This window comes from Heloderma suspectum, chromosome 6, assembly GCF_057233095.1.
Source record: "Heloderma suspectum isolate Gila_16-S chromosome 6, 16-S_ref, whole genome shotgun sequence".
NCBI classification, from domain to species: Eukaryota; Metazoa; Chordata; class Lepidosauria; order Squamata; family Helodermatidae; genus Heloderma; species Heloderma suspectum.
Genome location: NC_139463.1, coordinates 22,289,357 through 22,302,149, shown reverse-complemented (window position 1 = coordinate 22,302,149; position 12,793 = coordinate 22,289,357). Strand labels below are relative to the sequence as shown.

At 44.0% G+C, this 12,793-nt stretch overlaps 1 protein-coding gene across 4 annotated transcripts in view; it reads right to left on the bottom strand.

The window, feature by feature from the left end:
• Positions 1-4,075: 4,075 nt before the first annotated feature.
• EI24 (EI24 autophagy associated transmembrane protein) overlaps positions 4,076-12,793 on the bottom strand; it is a 38,948-nt gene continuing 30,230 nt past the window's right edge. For 3 of the 4 annotated variants that reach the window (XM_084803767.1, XM_084803764.1, XM_084803766.1), the window contains 4 exons: positions 11,331-11,442; positions 8,926-9,037; positions 7,558-7,632; positions 4,077-6,661 (listed from right to left, as the gene is read on the bottom strand). In XM_084803767.1, the coding sequence (XP_084659893.1) occupies positions 6,499-6,661; positions 7,558-7,632; positions 8,926-9,037; positions 11,331-11,442 (462 nt within the window). In that variant the 3' untranslated portion in view covers positions 4,077-6,498. Of the gene's footprint in view, positions 6,662-7,557; positions 7,633-8,925; positions 9,038-11,330; positions 11,443-12,793 lie in introns of all 4 variants that reach the window. The other variant, XM_084803763.1, reaches the window with a different exon arrangement.

Genomic DNA, 12,793 nt, shown 5'->3' with positions numbered 1-12,793 from the left:
GCCGCCCTGCGCGCCCTCCCTTCAGCGGAGGCTGGTGGCTTCGTGCCGGGTTTCATCCAGAACTCCCAAGGCGCGGAGCCCGTTTTGCGGGGCGGGGTTCAGCGCCTTGGGCAGCGCCTTCAGGGTCCTGGCTGAAGCTCGGGCGTGGAATCACAGGCGCCCCGACATCGGAGCCGCCGGCCCCCGCTGCCTGGCGAAGGAGCGAGCCCACAGGCCTTCCAGCCGTCCATACCCGCCTGGGCCCCGAGACCAGACGCCCTCCTCCGGGTGCCCCCGCCGAGTGAAGGCGGCTGCGAAGAACAGGGCCTTTTCAGCGCCGACACCCTGCTGGGGACTAGCTGCCCCGGAGGGGCTCGCCCTGACGCCTTGTTGTTCAGTCGTTCAGCCGTGTCCGACTCTTCGTGACCCCATGGACCACAGCACGCCAGGCCCTCCTGTCCTGCGCTCTCTCCCGGAGCGTGCTCAAGTCCATATTCATTGCATCGGTGATGCTATCTAGCCATCTCATCCTCTGCCGTCCCCTTCTCCTTTTGCCTTCAGTCTTTCCCAGCATCAGGGTCTTTTCCAGTGACTTTTCTCTTCGCATTAGGTGGCCAAAATATTTGAGCTTCAGCTTCAGTATCTGCCCTTCCAATGAGCAGTCAGGGTTGATTTCCTTTAGGATGGACTGATTTGATAAAAGAGAGAGTCCACCACTTTCCCAGAAAATCTGTCCCACCGTTGAACAGCTCATTAGGAAATCCTTCCTAATGTTTAGTCAAAATTCTCTTTTATTGTAGTTTGAACCCATATGGGTAAAGAGCCAGTGTGGTGCATTACTTAGCATGTTGGACTAAAACTGAGGAAGGCCCAGATTCAGATCAAATAGGGCAGAGCAGCTCTTCTACTGTGTGTTTGGTTCGTAACGTTTTGCTCTGGCTGCTGTCCAGAGAACATCTGTTACTGGGTGGATTAAAAATACAACAAATAAATAAATCCAGACATCCCCTCCATTTGCTTATGGATTACTATATAAATTTTGTTGTTGTTGTTCAGTTGTTCAGTCGTGTCCGACTCTTCGTGACCCCATGGACCACAGCACGCCAGGCCCTCCTGTCCTGCGCTCTTTCCCGGAGCGTGCTCAAGTCTGTATTCATCGCATCGGTGATGCTATCCAGCCATCTCATCCTCTGCCGTCCCCTTCTCCTTTTGCCTTCAGTCTTTCCCAGCATCGGGGTCTTTTCCAGAGTGTTTTCACTACGTTGTGGCCATTTCGGCGCCAGGTGAAGAGCTTATTTTCCCACGCACCGCAGGGCGCAACCCTACGCAGGTGTAGACAAAAAATAAGGTCCTACAACTCCCAGCATGCCTCAGCCACTTTTTTCTGACCAAACCTGCACAGGATTCCACCCTTTCAGTTTTTTTCTGTTCTATCTAAAACCCACGACTGTATTTTTTTTTCAAATCTTTACACTGCGGGTGGGTTTTACTTTGGTTTTATAGTGTAGTTTTCAACTTTCAAAGTTTGGTAGTGTTTTTTTGTGCTGTATTTTAATTGCGTGCACACACCTACACCCCCCCCCCCCCAAAAGACCTTCAGGTATTGGGCGGTATAGAAAATAGAGGTAAAATTGGACCATATGCCTTCGGAAATCCTTAAGATTCCAAAACAACCTTTCGAATTCAGGGCTATTAAAAATCTTAAATAAGGTATGTAGACATGCCTTTATCGGAGGAATGTTATGACTGAAAGTCTCTTTCCTATATCTTGTCTATCGCAATTGTGTTACATAGGAAGCTGCCTTACACTGGTCCGGTATTGTTGATGCAGCAGCTCTCAGGGGTTTCAAGCAGGATTCTTTCCTAGCCCTATCTGGTGATGCAGGGGATAGCAGCTGGGACCTTCTCCATGCAAAGCCTGTGCTTTTACACTACGCTCCCTGCCCTCTCTCCACAACCTTGTTGAAGACTGATAAAAGGAGAGGGCAGAATGCTTGTTCATAACTGGGCCAAGCTAACTACGACCCTAGTCACACAGCTGCCATAGAGAACAGCAACCACATTCATTTATTTATTACATTTCTATACCGCCCAATAGCCAAAGCTCTCTGGGCAGTTCACAACAATTAAAACCATAAAATGCAACGCAAGATACAATATAAAAGTTTAAAACTACAGTATAAAATTAAAGTGAAAACCAAGATAAAACCTAGCAGCAATGCAAAGTTTTAAAATACCATAGCAGATTTAAAACAGAAACTGAAAGATGAAAATGCCTGCAAAAGAGCACCACATGGGCTCCAGGCAAGCATCTGTAACGTCTAACATAACCTGCCTGTGTCCAGATACCACAACATTGTAAATTTCTTGCACCACAGTGGTGAAATACTAAGAAACAAAGATCATTATGACATGGGCTGTACTAAATATTATGGAAGGGAAAGTGAAACAAGCAGTTTCTTATTGAATGTGGCACGGCTACCCTTGAAAGACCAGGTCTGCAGCCTGGGGGTCATTTTAGACTCCCAGCTGTCCATGGAGGCTCAGGTGTCAGCTGTGAGCCGGACAGCACTGTACCAACTCCATCTGATACGGCGGCTGTGCCGCTACCTTTCCCACCATCTGCTCCCACCATTAGTACATGCCCTGGTCTCCTCTCATTTAGACTACTGTAATGAGCTCTACGAGGGGTTACCCTTGAAGATGGTTCAGAAGCTGCAGCTCACCTGATTAAAGGCAGCCGCTGGCGAGATTACATCACTCCAGTGCTGAAGGAGTCGCACTGGTTACCAGTTGTTTTCTGGGCCAAATTCAAGGTGTTGGTTTTGACCTTTAAAACCCTATACGGTTCCGGCCCAGCCTATCTTAAGGAGCGCCTCCAGCAGCACCAGACAGGCCGCTTAACAAGATCAGCCTTGGATGGCCTTCTCTCTGTCCCATCAGCCAGGACAGCTAGACTGGTGAGGACGAGGGAGAGGACCTTCTCTATGGTGGCCCCCACTCTGTGGAACTCCTTCCCTAGGGAACTCCGCCATGCCCCCTCTTTAATGAGCTTCCACCATGCATTAAAAACGTTGCTCAGGCAGGCATTTGGGGTGGGTTAGGATATTTTTAGAAATGTTTTTAATGCAGAATTTTATTTTAAACTGTTTTGTTATACATCGCCCAGAGTGGCTGGGTGACCAGCCAAATGGGCGATTAATTTAATAAATATTACTTTTCTATACCATCCAATAGCTGAAAGTCTTTGCAACAGGAGCTGTACAACCAACGTAACTTCCAGTCTGGCCCTTAGAAGGCAAGGCTTCCAAGAAGATAGGACTGCCAGGCAGGAAGTACCTCTTTTTAAGGAACTGATCCAAGCTAAGGCATATCTTTGGTTTATCTTGCTCCCAACAATGTTTACTCCAGTGTAAGTCCAACAGAATCCAACAAGGCTTACTTCCAAGAAAGGACTGCAGCATTTGTTCTTTGGGTACAGACCCAGTGTGGGACATTTTGAGAGCCTAATTGCAAAAGAAACTAGCAGGACTTGTGACAAAATCTTGCTGTGTGGCGTACTCCTGTTAATGGCTGGCAGCCATTATGCTCTCTTCCAGGATACTGTATTCCATTTCCCTTCTCCATCGGTTTTCCATTTCCTTCCTCTTCATCAGTCAGCATTTCCCATGGCCACTAACCATGTCAGTCCTCATCAGGCGGATTTTGCCACCATTCCCCCCCCCCTTTTTCTTAAAGCTTTTTTCACTTCTGCAACCCTTGGAGTTTTCCGAAGCTGGCCAATGCCTCCATCTTGTAGGTAGATGATGCTACTTTGAATACATAAGGACTGGCACTCAGAACATTGCTATTACCATATACTGTTTTATCTCATGTTCACCGCTCCAAAATCTGTTCTAGATATGGAGCGGTACATAAATATTATAAATAAAATGTACAAGTGGGAGGCAGTAACAAAATGCTGCAGTGCAGAGTGCATCTGTCCAAGGTTCCAGCTACTCCCTCCCTCTGGTTTTACTCCCCACCCCCAATCAGCATTCTTTGCCCACTGACCATGTTTACTTCTCATTAGCTTATTTTGTCTTTTTCTCTTTTTCAGTGGGTAAGGTTGGTTCTTTAAAATCTTTGATATCTCCATTCATGGCTGTGGGCAGCTCTCTACCATCCTTGGGAACATTTTAAAATAGCTTCTCCATATGAACCAGGAAATTACCTATCTGGACATTGAGGTGGCTTCATTCTACACTTTTTATATCAAAGTGTCTACTACTCACTTTCTGCCCAATCTATTCCATTTCCTCGCACACTTGGATGTCAGTGATCTGGTTTGCACATACTAGCAATTCACCATGGCCAAGCAGGAGCAAGTGAACACGTCACTTCTAATCAACAACCCAGGAACACCCCCTTCCTGGGTTATCATTACACCCGAACCCAGGAACTCTGGGTTGCTTAGGGTTTAAATAACCTAGAGTTAACCCAACAATTTCCTAAAGTTTGCTATTTGGTTTACTATGGGTTGTTTAACCCATAAACAACCCAGAGTTCTGGGTTCAGATGTCACAGTAACCAGGCAGGGGGCATTCTTGGTTGTTGACTGAAAGCAGAAAGAAGAAGCACATAGGAGGCAGCGCGCTACCTCCTGCTCAGCAATTCCTGTGTTAAACAACACAGGAATTGCTGTTATCTGCAAAGCAGGGCAGCGTTTTCCACTCAGTCAATATTCCATGTCATGGAGGCATTATGGGGGGCCTTTGCGGTTCCCCCCCATTAGATTTTTTCTGAATACTTTTGGCATCTGCAAACCTAGGGGTTACCCCTAATCTCTCTCTCTGTGTGTGTGTGTGTGTGTGTGTGTGTTTTGCACTGCCATTTTGGCTACAGCTCCACAAGCATGCAGACTTGAATCGGAAATAGAGGTAACTGTGGTAGGAACTCAATTGCAGTGAATTTAACTCCTACAGTTCTCCCCTCCCCCAACGCCAGGATGAAATCAGCTTCCTGATTAAGTCACACAATCACTTCATGAAGTTGCTGACTTTGCTTGTTTTTCCACTTCATTTAATATTTCAGTGTGAAAATACTAGAGAAAAAGGTTTATCTGTAGACTGACCTCAGTTCTGCAAAAACCAAAGGGCTTTTTTCGAATTTCATAGTTTCTGGCCCTACAGAAGTTTGACATGCATGAGGAACACTGTCTAAAATCAGGATTGATTGCACTCCCTTTGTGCATACACAGTTACACATGTACACACAGAAAGACACATACAAAGATCACATATCGTGAGCTGACTAGTTAGTTTCAGCTGCAACTACAACCACACAGGAGCACTTCGGTGTACATCGTTCTAACTTGGCTGGGACAAAAACTCCGGGTCAGGCTGCATATCACTATCTGAACAGGAGGCCTTTTAACTCAGACTTGAACAAGTATTTTTGCTACAAAGGCATACCCAGCATACCTAGTCTTAGCAATGCAGTCGTCTCTTTGAAGCTCTGTAGAAACAAAATAGCTCTCTTCGTTTTTCATGGTACCCTTTGGAACCTCCATTGCGTTTCAACCCCCTTCTCCTCAAACACCAGCAGGATTTTTGAAGACACTAATGTTTAGAAGCATCTACTTGCTCCAGGACCAAAACATTATACTGCAAATCTTACAGCCCCAGACACAGATTTAACATGTTTCCATTTCCGTGCCTGACCTTATCCGTACGCTTTTCGGATTTTCTTTTGAGAGTTCTGCAAAAGCTCCAAGGATGTAGAGTTTGTTTTTTAAAAAAAATCCATACATTCTGTTGTTAAGGTTAGGAATTTGTTTCATCCATCGAAAGCAGATCCCTTCCAGCATTAAGAGTTAAAGTGGCGCTTGTCCAGGTTCTTCAAGGGCAACACCACCAAAGCATGTCAGTTGACAGCAAGAACTATACTGACGGCACCAGATACCAAGAACAAGGGGAGTCCCCCCACTATGTGTCTTGATCTTGCATCCAGAGCCAACATGATCCACTTTTCATTCAGCACAATAGGGATTACAAAATCCTGACCTGAGTTATATAATATACAAAGAACTATGATCGTTGAGAAAACCCAACACTTATGGTACAGTTCACTGTAAAGACCCCCAATCAAAGCTACGACAAAGTATGCATACAAAAACCATTCATCCTGTGGAAGAGGGGGGGAAATGGCGCAGGGAAGGGTGGGGGAGTATACAAAAAAACCAGTACAGGCACAGGTCCGATACACGCTATAAAAACAAGCAAAGAAGCTGGCTTTTGAAAAACTCACAAAAGTGTTAAAAACCCAGGTTCTGTTGCTCCCTCCCCACCCCCCAATATTTTTCTCCACACATTCAGTGTGATGCAAAACCATTGTCCAACTGGGGCTTCCAACAGTGATCAGATGGGAGGATACACAAGCCCCCTTTGCAGAATGCCAACTGCCCTTCCCTGGATCACAGGAGCATGTCTAGAACAGCCGGGAATAGTGCTCTTCCTTTCTCAGTGCTTTGGTTATGGTTCAGTGCACCAAAGCAGCCTTTTGTCTGGCAGGTGATGAGTGTGGCGAGGGCAGTCGATCAGCTGAAGAAGAGCTGCTCAGGGTAGACTGAAGGTAAACTGTCTTGTGAAAGAGTTTGTTGCTAAGGAAGACCACCAAGGAAAAGAGACGCAACTGGAAGTGGCTATAACACAAAAAAATGGCTATTAGTTCCACTCAAAGGCTTTGATGCACTGTCACATTATGTGTTTTGGACCTTCACTGCACAAATCCTGCCTCCACCCATTAATGCAGAGACAGAACAGTTCTTCCACTTTTATCTTAAGCAGGGGTGGGGAACCTGTGGCCCTCTAGAGGTTGTTGGGCTCCAACTCCCATCTGCCCCAGCCAACAAGGGCAATGGTGAGGGATGATGGGAGCTGGAGTCTAATAGCATCCAGAGGGGTTGTTTTCCACAGGTTTCCCACCCCTGCTGTAAGGGGAACTACTGCTGAAATTCTGTCTTTGATTGCAACCGGAATTGCACTGCAAACCAGAACTTAGACCCAGAAATTTACATGTAGATACACACACCCTTTTGTGCTTTTCTACAGCCACCACTGCAGGCAGCCTGAAAGCAACACCTTGAAACTAACTGTTTTATTGGGGAAGTCCTCCCACCCATGCTGTGATAATATTCTATAAGCTGAGTTGCTTTCTACATCTATCCTCACACCAAATGGTCCCTCTGTTCCACAAAAATGCTCTGAAAGTCCTAACTCTGTCCCCAGTTACTCTAAGTGGATGTGAAATGCCTCTTTGGCTCTCTCTAGTTAAGACTCTGTCTCCCTGGGTCAAACAGCAAGCATACTCCATGCCCTTCAAACGCATTGGAAGTATTCAAGATATTAAATCTGTCATGCAGGATCCCAAAGTTAGCTAGGTCACCTCACTTCCATATCAGGTAAAGGTCAACAAGAAAGAGTGCAAGAATCAGTTAGCAGCTTGGCAATTCTATATAGATTTTGTAGTCCACTGGTGGGTCCCTCCCTGCACATAATTCCATAATGAATTAAAGAGGGAGCGGGGAGAGATACATACTATGCTTTCCCTGGTGTCTTTGCTTCATTGGCGCTGATGATAAACAGAGGGAAAAGGATGGAGAACAGGCAGCCACTGAAAAGACATAAAGATGTAATCTGTTAAAGAGTCCCTATTATGAGATGATTTCTATTAACACAGGCTCTGATTACCACAAGAAGCAACACCAGTATTGAGAGAACTACTGCTTTGAGTCTCTCTTTGGACCTAAGAAAGAGGGCCTGTGAACAACTAACATTTTAACAGTGCAAACACCAGCATATTTCCACATTGTGAAATTGGGCAGCAGAGGTGAGCCAATAGCTAATGCAGATTCAGAACAAATCCCTGGTGTACAAGTGGACTTAATCCTTTTCCTGCAGACCTTTTTAATGATAAAGAAGCCCAACTATAAGACCACCTGAGAAATACACACCTCTCCCAACCACACACATAATGGCTTAACCAACACAATTTGAGCAAATGATTTAGACACTTACCCTACCGAAACAGCAATTAATTAATTAATTAATTAATTGTGTCCACTGCAAAATTGTTGTTTGATATAGGGGTGGAGTAGAAGAGAGATGACATTGCCAGTGATGCTAAGACACTGTAGGCAGGTGCTAGCACCTGCAGTGACATTGAAACAGTAAAGCAACCAGTCTAGCTGTGCTGAATGAACCTGGACCTTTACCAAGCTTTCTGTTAAGTTTGGGCAGAGAGCAGGCTTCCTAGATTATCATCACAGCAAAATCCACCTATTTGGCTGCCACAGGGAATCTCGAGTAACTCCTTATTCACTCATCTTCCAATCCAATGCACGAAAGCAAAGCCTCTCACATCCAGTACAATTCCTCTTCCCCAGGCGGCCCTCTATATCTGTGCTGCCATTGCTCAAAACACTGGTACAAAAGGCAGGTTCAACAGATCAGCAAAGGGTTGCATGCCAACCCTGGGGAAGAGGGATCTCAGAGATATGCTAGTATAAGCTTGGTCCAAGACACAGGCTGATCACAAGTCAATGTTCTATGTAAAAACAATAGGGCTCAGCCAGAAATCCTGTTTCATGCAAAAACCTTGTTCTTCACCATTCTCTCTTAGATTCTACCTGTTCATTAGCGAGCTAATTTGGAAACAGGGCATCAGATTCTGGTGAGAGAATACTATGTTCAGGGGAAAGCAGTTCTTTTCTGTATCCTTCCAAAACTTCTCTTTCCCCTTCCTCAATCACATTTTCTGACCATTTGCACAATTCCTTTTCCGCTAGCCACACACTTTCCTTTCCTTCCCCATATTATTTGTTGTCCATTCTGGTAGTTTATGTTTGTCTGTTGCTCTAACAGAAAAATAATATAAGTAAATGTCACCAGTTTCCTTATAAGTTACCTGATAATGTAAGAAGACTGCATTGCAGTGAGAAAGGCCAGCGGTAAACCAAATCCAAAGTAATAGGGCCAGTTCCTTTCAATGTTCGATAACCGTTGATGCATTTCAATTCCTGAAAAGACCACAGATAATTTTGAAGTGTTAAACTAATGGAGGTAGATGCATAGCAATATTTGATCTCACATTCCTAGAACACTTTGCAACATCGAAGACTCAGAGAAGTGGATGCTCTCCAAAGTTCATCTATAAACCTATGTAACACAGATCACAGTGGTTCACAAGTATGGAAAGGTGTGCGTTACAGAAAGTTGCCTGCAGAACATGTTTCATGAAGACTCCCACAACTTGCTTCACACATTATGCTATGGTGTTTTCCCAACACACAATTATAGCTGCAGTCCTAAGCACACTTACTAGGGAAGAAGTCTCATTGAACTCAGTAGAACATAAGATGAGTTGTGCTGGACCAGACCAAAAGCCTATCTAGTTCAGCATTCTGTTTCCACAGCAGCCAACCAGATGACCCAATGGGAGCCCACAAACAGAGCATGAATCCATTAGCATTCTCGCACTCATGTTCCCCAAAAATGACCAGGAGCCATTGATAGCCTTATCTTCTGTGAATTTGTCTAGTCCCCTTTTAAAGCTATCCAACTTGGTGGCCATCACTACATCTTGTGGTAGCAAATTCCAGAAGCTTACCTATGTGCTGTGTGAATAAATACATCTTTTTATCTGTCCTGAATCTCCCACTGTTCCGCTTCACTAGATGTCCCGTGTTCTAGTATTATGAGAGATTACTGCCACTGCAAAGTTCTCCAAGTTTTAAATTAAGAATCATCTTCTATATGGATTTTTATGTTTACTGTGTTTTTGACTGAATTGCTGTAACTGTTTTGTGCAATGATAATTCCGGCAGTGTTTTTTCCCCCAATCCCTTTCCTTTCCTAATGATCTCAGCATAGAATTTGCCCTTTTCACAAACTAGGTTGATGTTTTCATTGAGCTATCCACTACAACTCCAAGATCCCTTTCTTGGTGTCAGTCACCACTAGCTCAGACCCAGAACTTACTTCTGAGTAAATATTTTTAGGACTGCACTGTAAAGGGACTTTCCATCAGTACAGTGTCCTTACTTGAGCCTCACAAGTTGGTTTCATAGGTTGTTAAAGAGTATTTTCATACTCTACAACAGTGATTATATCACCCTTATATTTCCCCCACAATTCTAACAGTTAACTTATTCTCCAAATTTTATACAACATGCTTGCTATATCCCAAATGTAATTCCATTATAACACAATTTTTGGAGTGTATTCCTTTTAATAGTATGGTGCTACTAACAATCTACCAGCCACATAAAGCTAAAAGTCAATCCACAATCCTACTTTTTAACATACTAATTGAGAGCTAAGCAACATTAACAGATTCTACTATGCCGATATTGTCAAGATATCCTGAACAATTTAGTATCCCCCCTCCCCTCCCAGGTATCATTATTCTCCTCCACCACCACCACTGCAGGAAGCCACCAACTGTCAGCAGCAAAGAATGGGCAATTTTCAGCACTGGGAAAACTCTTCAAATTTCAATGAAGAATCATCTTTCCTGTGATATTTTTAATGTTTAAAGTGGTTTTGTACTGAATTGTTGCAACTGTTTAGTGCAAAGATAATTTTGTTAGCTGTCTTGAGAATGCTATTAGAGCAGGAAATAATTCTTAAAATTATTACTGGACAACACAACATGTGGAGGAAATAAAGGATTATTATATACCCTTAAGTTTTCCTCTCCTGATATAAACTTGTTTCCCCTCCCAAACACCAAGGAAGACCATGTTCTAAGGGTGATCACCTTAAAATAATTTTCCACAACATTACCAGATACCAAATTCCTTAGCACCATCAGTAATATACCATCCTTTAATTGTAAAATCCTTTTATCCAGTAAATTTCCTTCTATAACTAATATAGAATAGAAGGAACATCTACTTTATTACATTCATCTCTCACATTTCTCCTTAGAGCTCACAGTGACATTTTAGTCTCACAACAGCCCTGTACAGTAGGTTAGTCTGAGAAAGTGCAACTTGCTCAAGGTAACCCAACACGCTTCACCACCGAGTAGAGAACTGAACTCGGGCTTCTTATGAATGAGCCCAACATCCTAGATGCATAGCCAGCAGATCAGTTCATATATGGTGACAACTTCGTAGTGGGATGGGATGGGAAGATTGCACTGAAAACTCCCAAAGCTTTGCCCCACCTATCTTAGAAGAAGCATGGCTAGTAGTGTGGGATGTTTCCATATAATTCACCCACTGCTGCTTCTTGGGGGATTCCATCAATACAAATCAGAAATCCTACTGCAGAAATATGTATGTGAAAGCAAAGAGAAGCACTAACCTTTGTTAAACCAACGGTACTCAAAGCAATACAGCGAGTACAGCAGTGACATATGAAGCAGGCTAACCAACTGGCCAATGATATCAATGGGAAACAGGCTTACAATCATCCCCTGTGGAAGGAATCAAATTAAGTTATCTTTTTATCCTCTGCAAAAAAAAGATTCCTTTAGGTCACACCAGAAGCACAACCCATTAACTGTTATCAAGAATCCCAAAAGCCAAATACGTGAAGAGACATTTCCTTTGTCATCTATTTATCCCCTCCCCCCACACCCAGACACTGCACTGCTAATGTTTGATTACCATTACTGTGAGGCAAGACGTTCTTAGTCACTCTTGCTCAAAGTTTAGAGAGATGCTGCCAGTGGTCAGACATCTACATTTGTGCAACAGAAGCCTTTACAGTTTGGGGGGTACAGTGCCCCCCCATCAAAAAAAGGATGTGGTTATCTCTCTACGTTCTTTCTGGGCAACTGTTATGAAAATGACATACAGCACATGGCCCTAGCTAAGAAACCTGCACAGTTTTAGAAAGGTAAGTGCCGTCGTTTTTGCAGAAGGGGAATGTTCAAATGTGGGGGGAGGGGTTTCATTTTTCCTACTCCCCCCTGGTTTTTTTCTTCTTCTTTTGGCAATTTAGATGAAAATGGCATACATCACTGAGGTGACAGCAGGCAGGAAACCTGCAAAAACAAATAGCTGCAGGGACTGGGGAGTTATGATGAATGAAAACAGTTTAAGACGTTTTAGTTTCATGCAACAGGGCAGGGATGGATGATGGATATGGAGCATGGAAGTGGGAGAGGCAGGACCAGAACAGCCGGCCCATGAACAGCTTGAAAAATCAAGCAAGCACCCAATACTACGCCATCCTAGGTCCCACAAACTCCATAAAAACTCTTTTGTTAATATTCCTGCTACTGGGAGAGAGCACTAGCAAAGATCACTGAACACTGAAACAGTCCAGTGTTATATTACTTCAATATTCTTGCCCCATAGCACTGGGATTGGACAGTTCTGATAAAACTATCCACTTCATTTACACACTAAAGTGTCTGAACAAAACTACACCCCCTTCTCTCCTTCCCCACCCTGACGTTTTCCTTATATGGAGAGCTTGGGGAGAAATGTATCCATTTTTAGAGATACACTGAACTGGTTCACATATAATGCCAGCCCATGGTTTATTTCACCATGATTAACTTATGTTTTGCTGCCCTACCCAGGGTTTGTGTGGCAGACGGTCAAACAAACAGCATATTCTATCAATCCCTCAGATGTTTTGTTTCCCTCCTCCTTTGCCCACTCCCTCCCTATATCTCAAATGCCTTAGTGGCACTGAAGTACTAGCATGTAGAGTGGCTAGGGTTTGTTTGTTTTTTTACCACTCTTGCCCACCACGCCTGGTGAAACAACCCATTAAGTGTCTGGGTTCACACATAATGACAACCCATGGTTTAA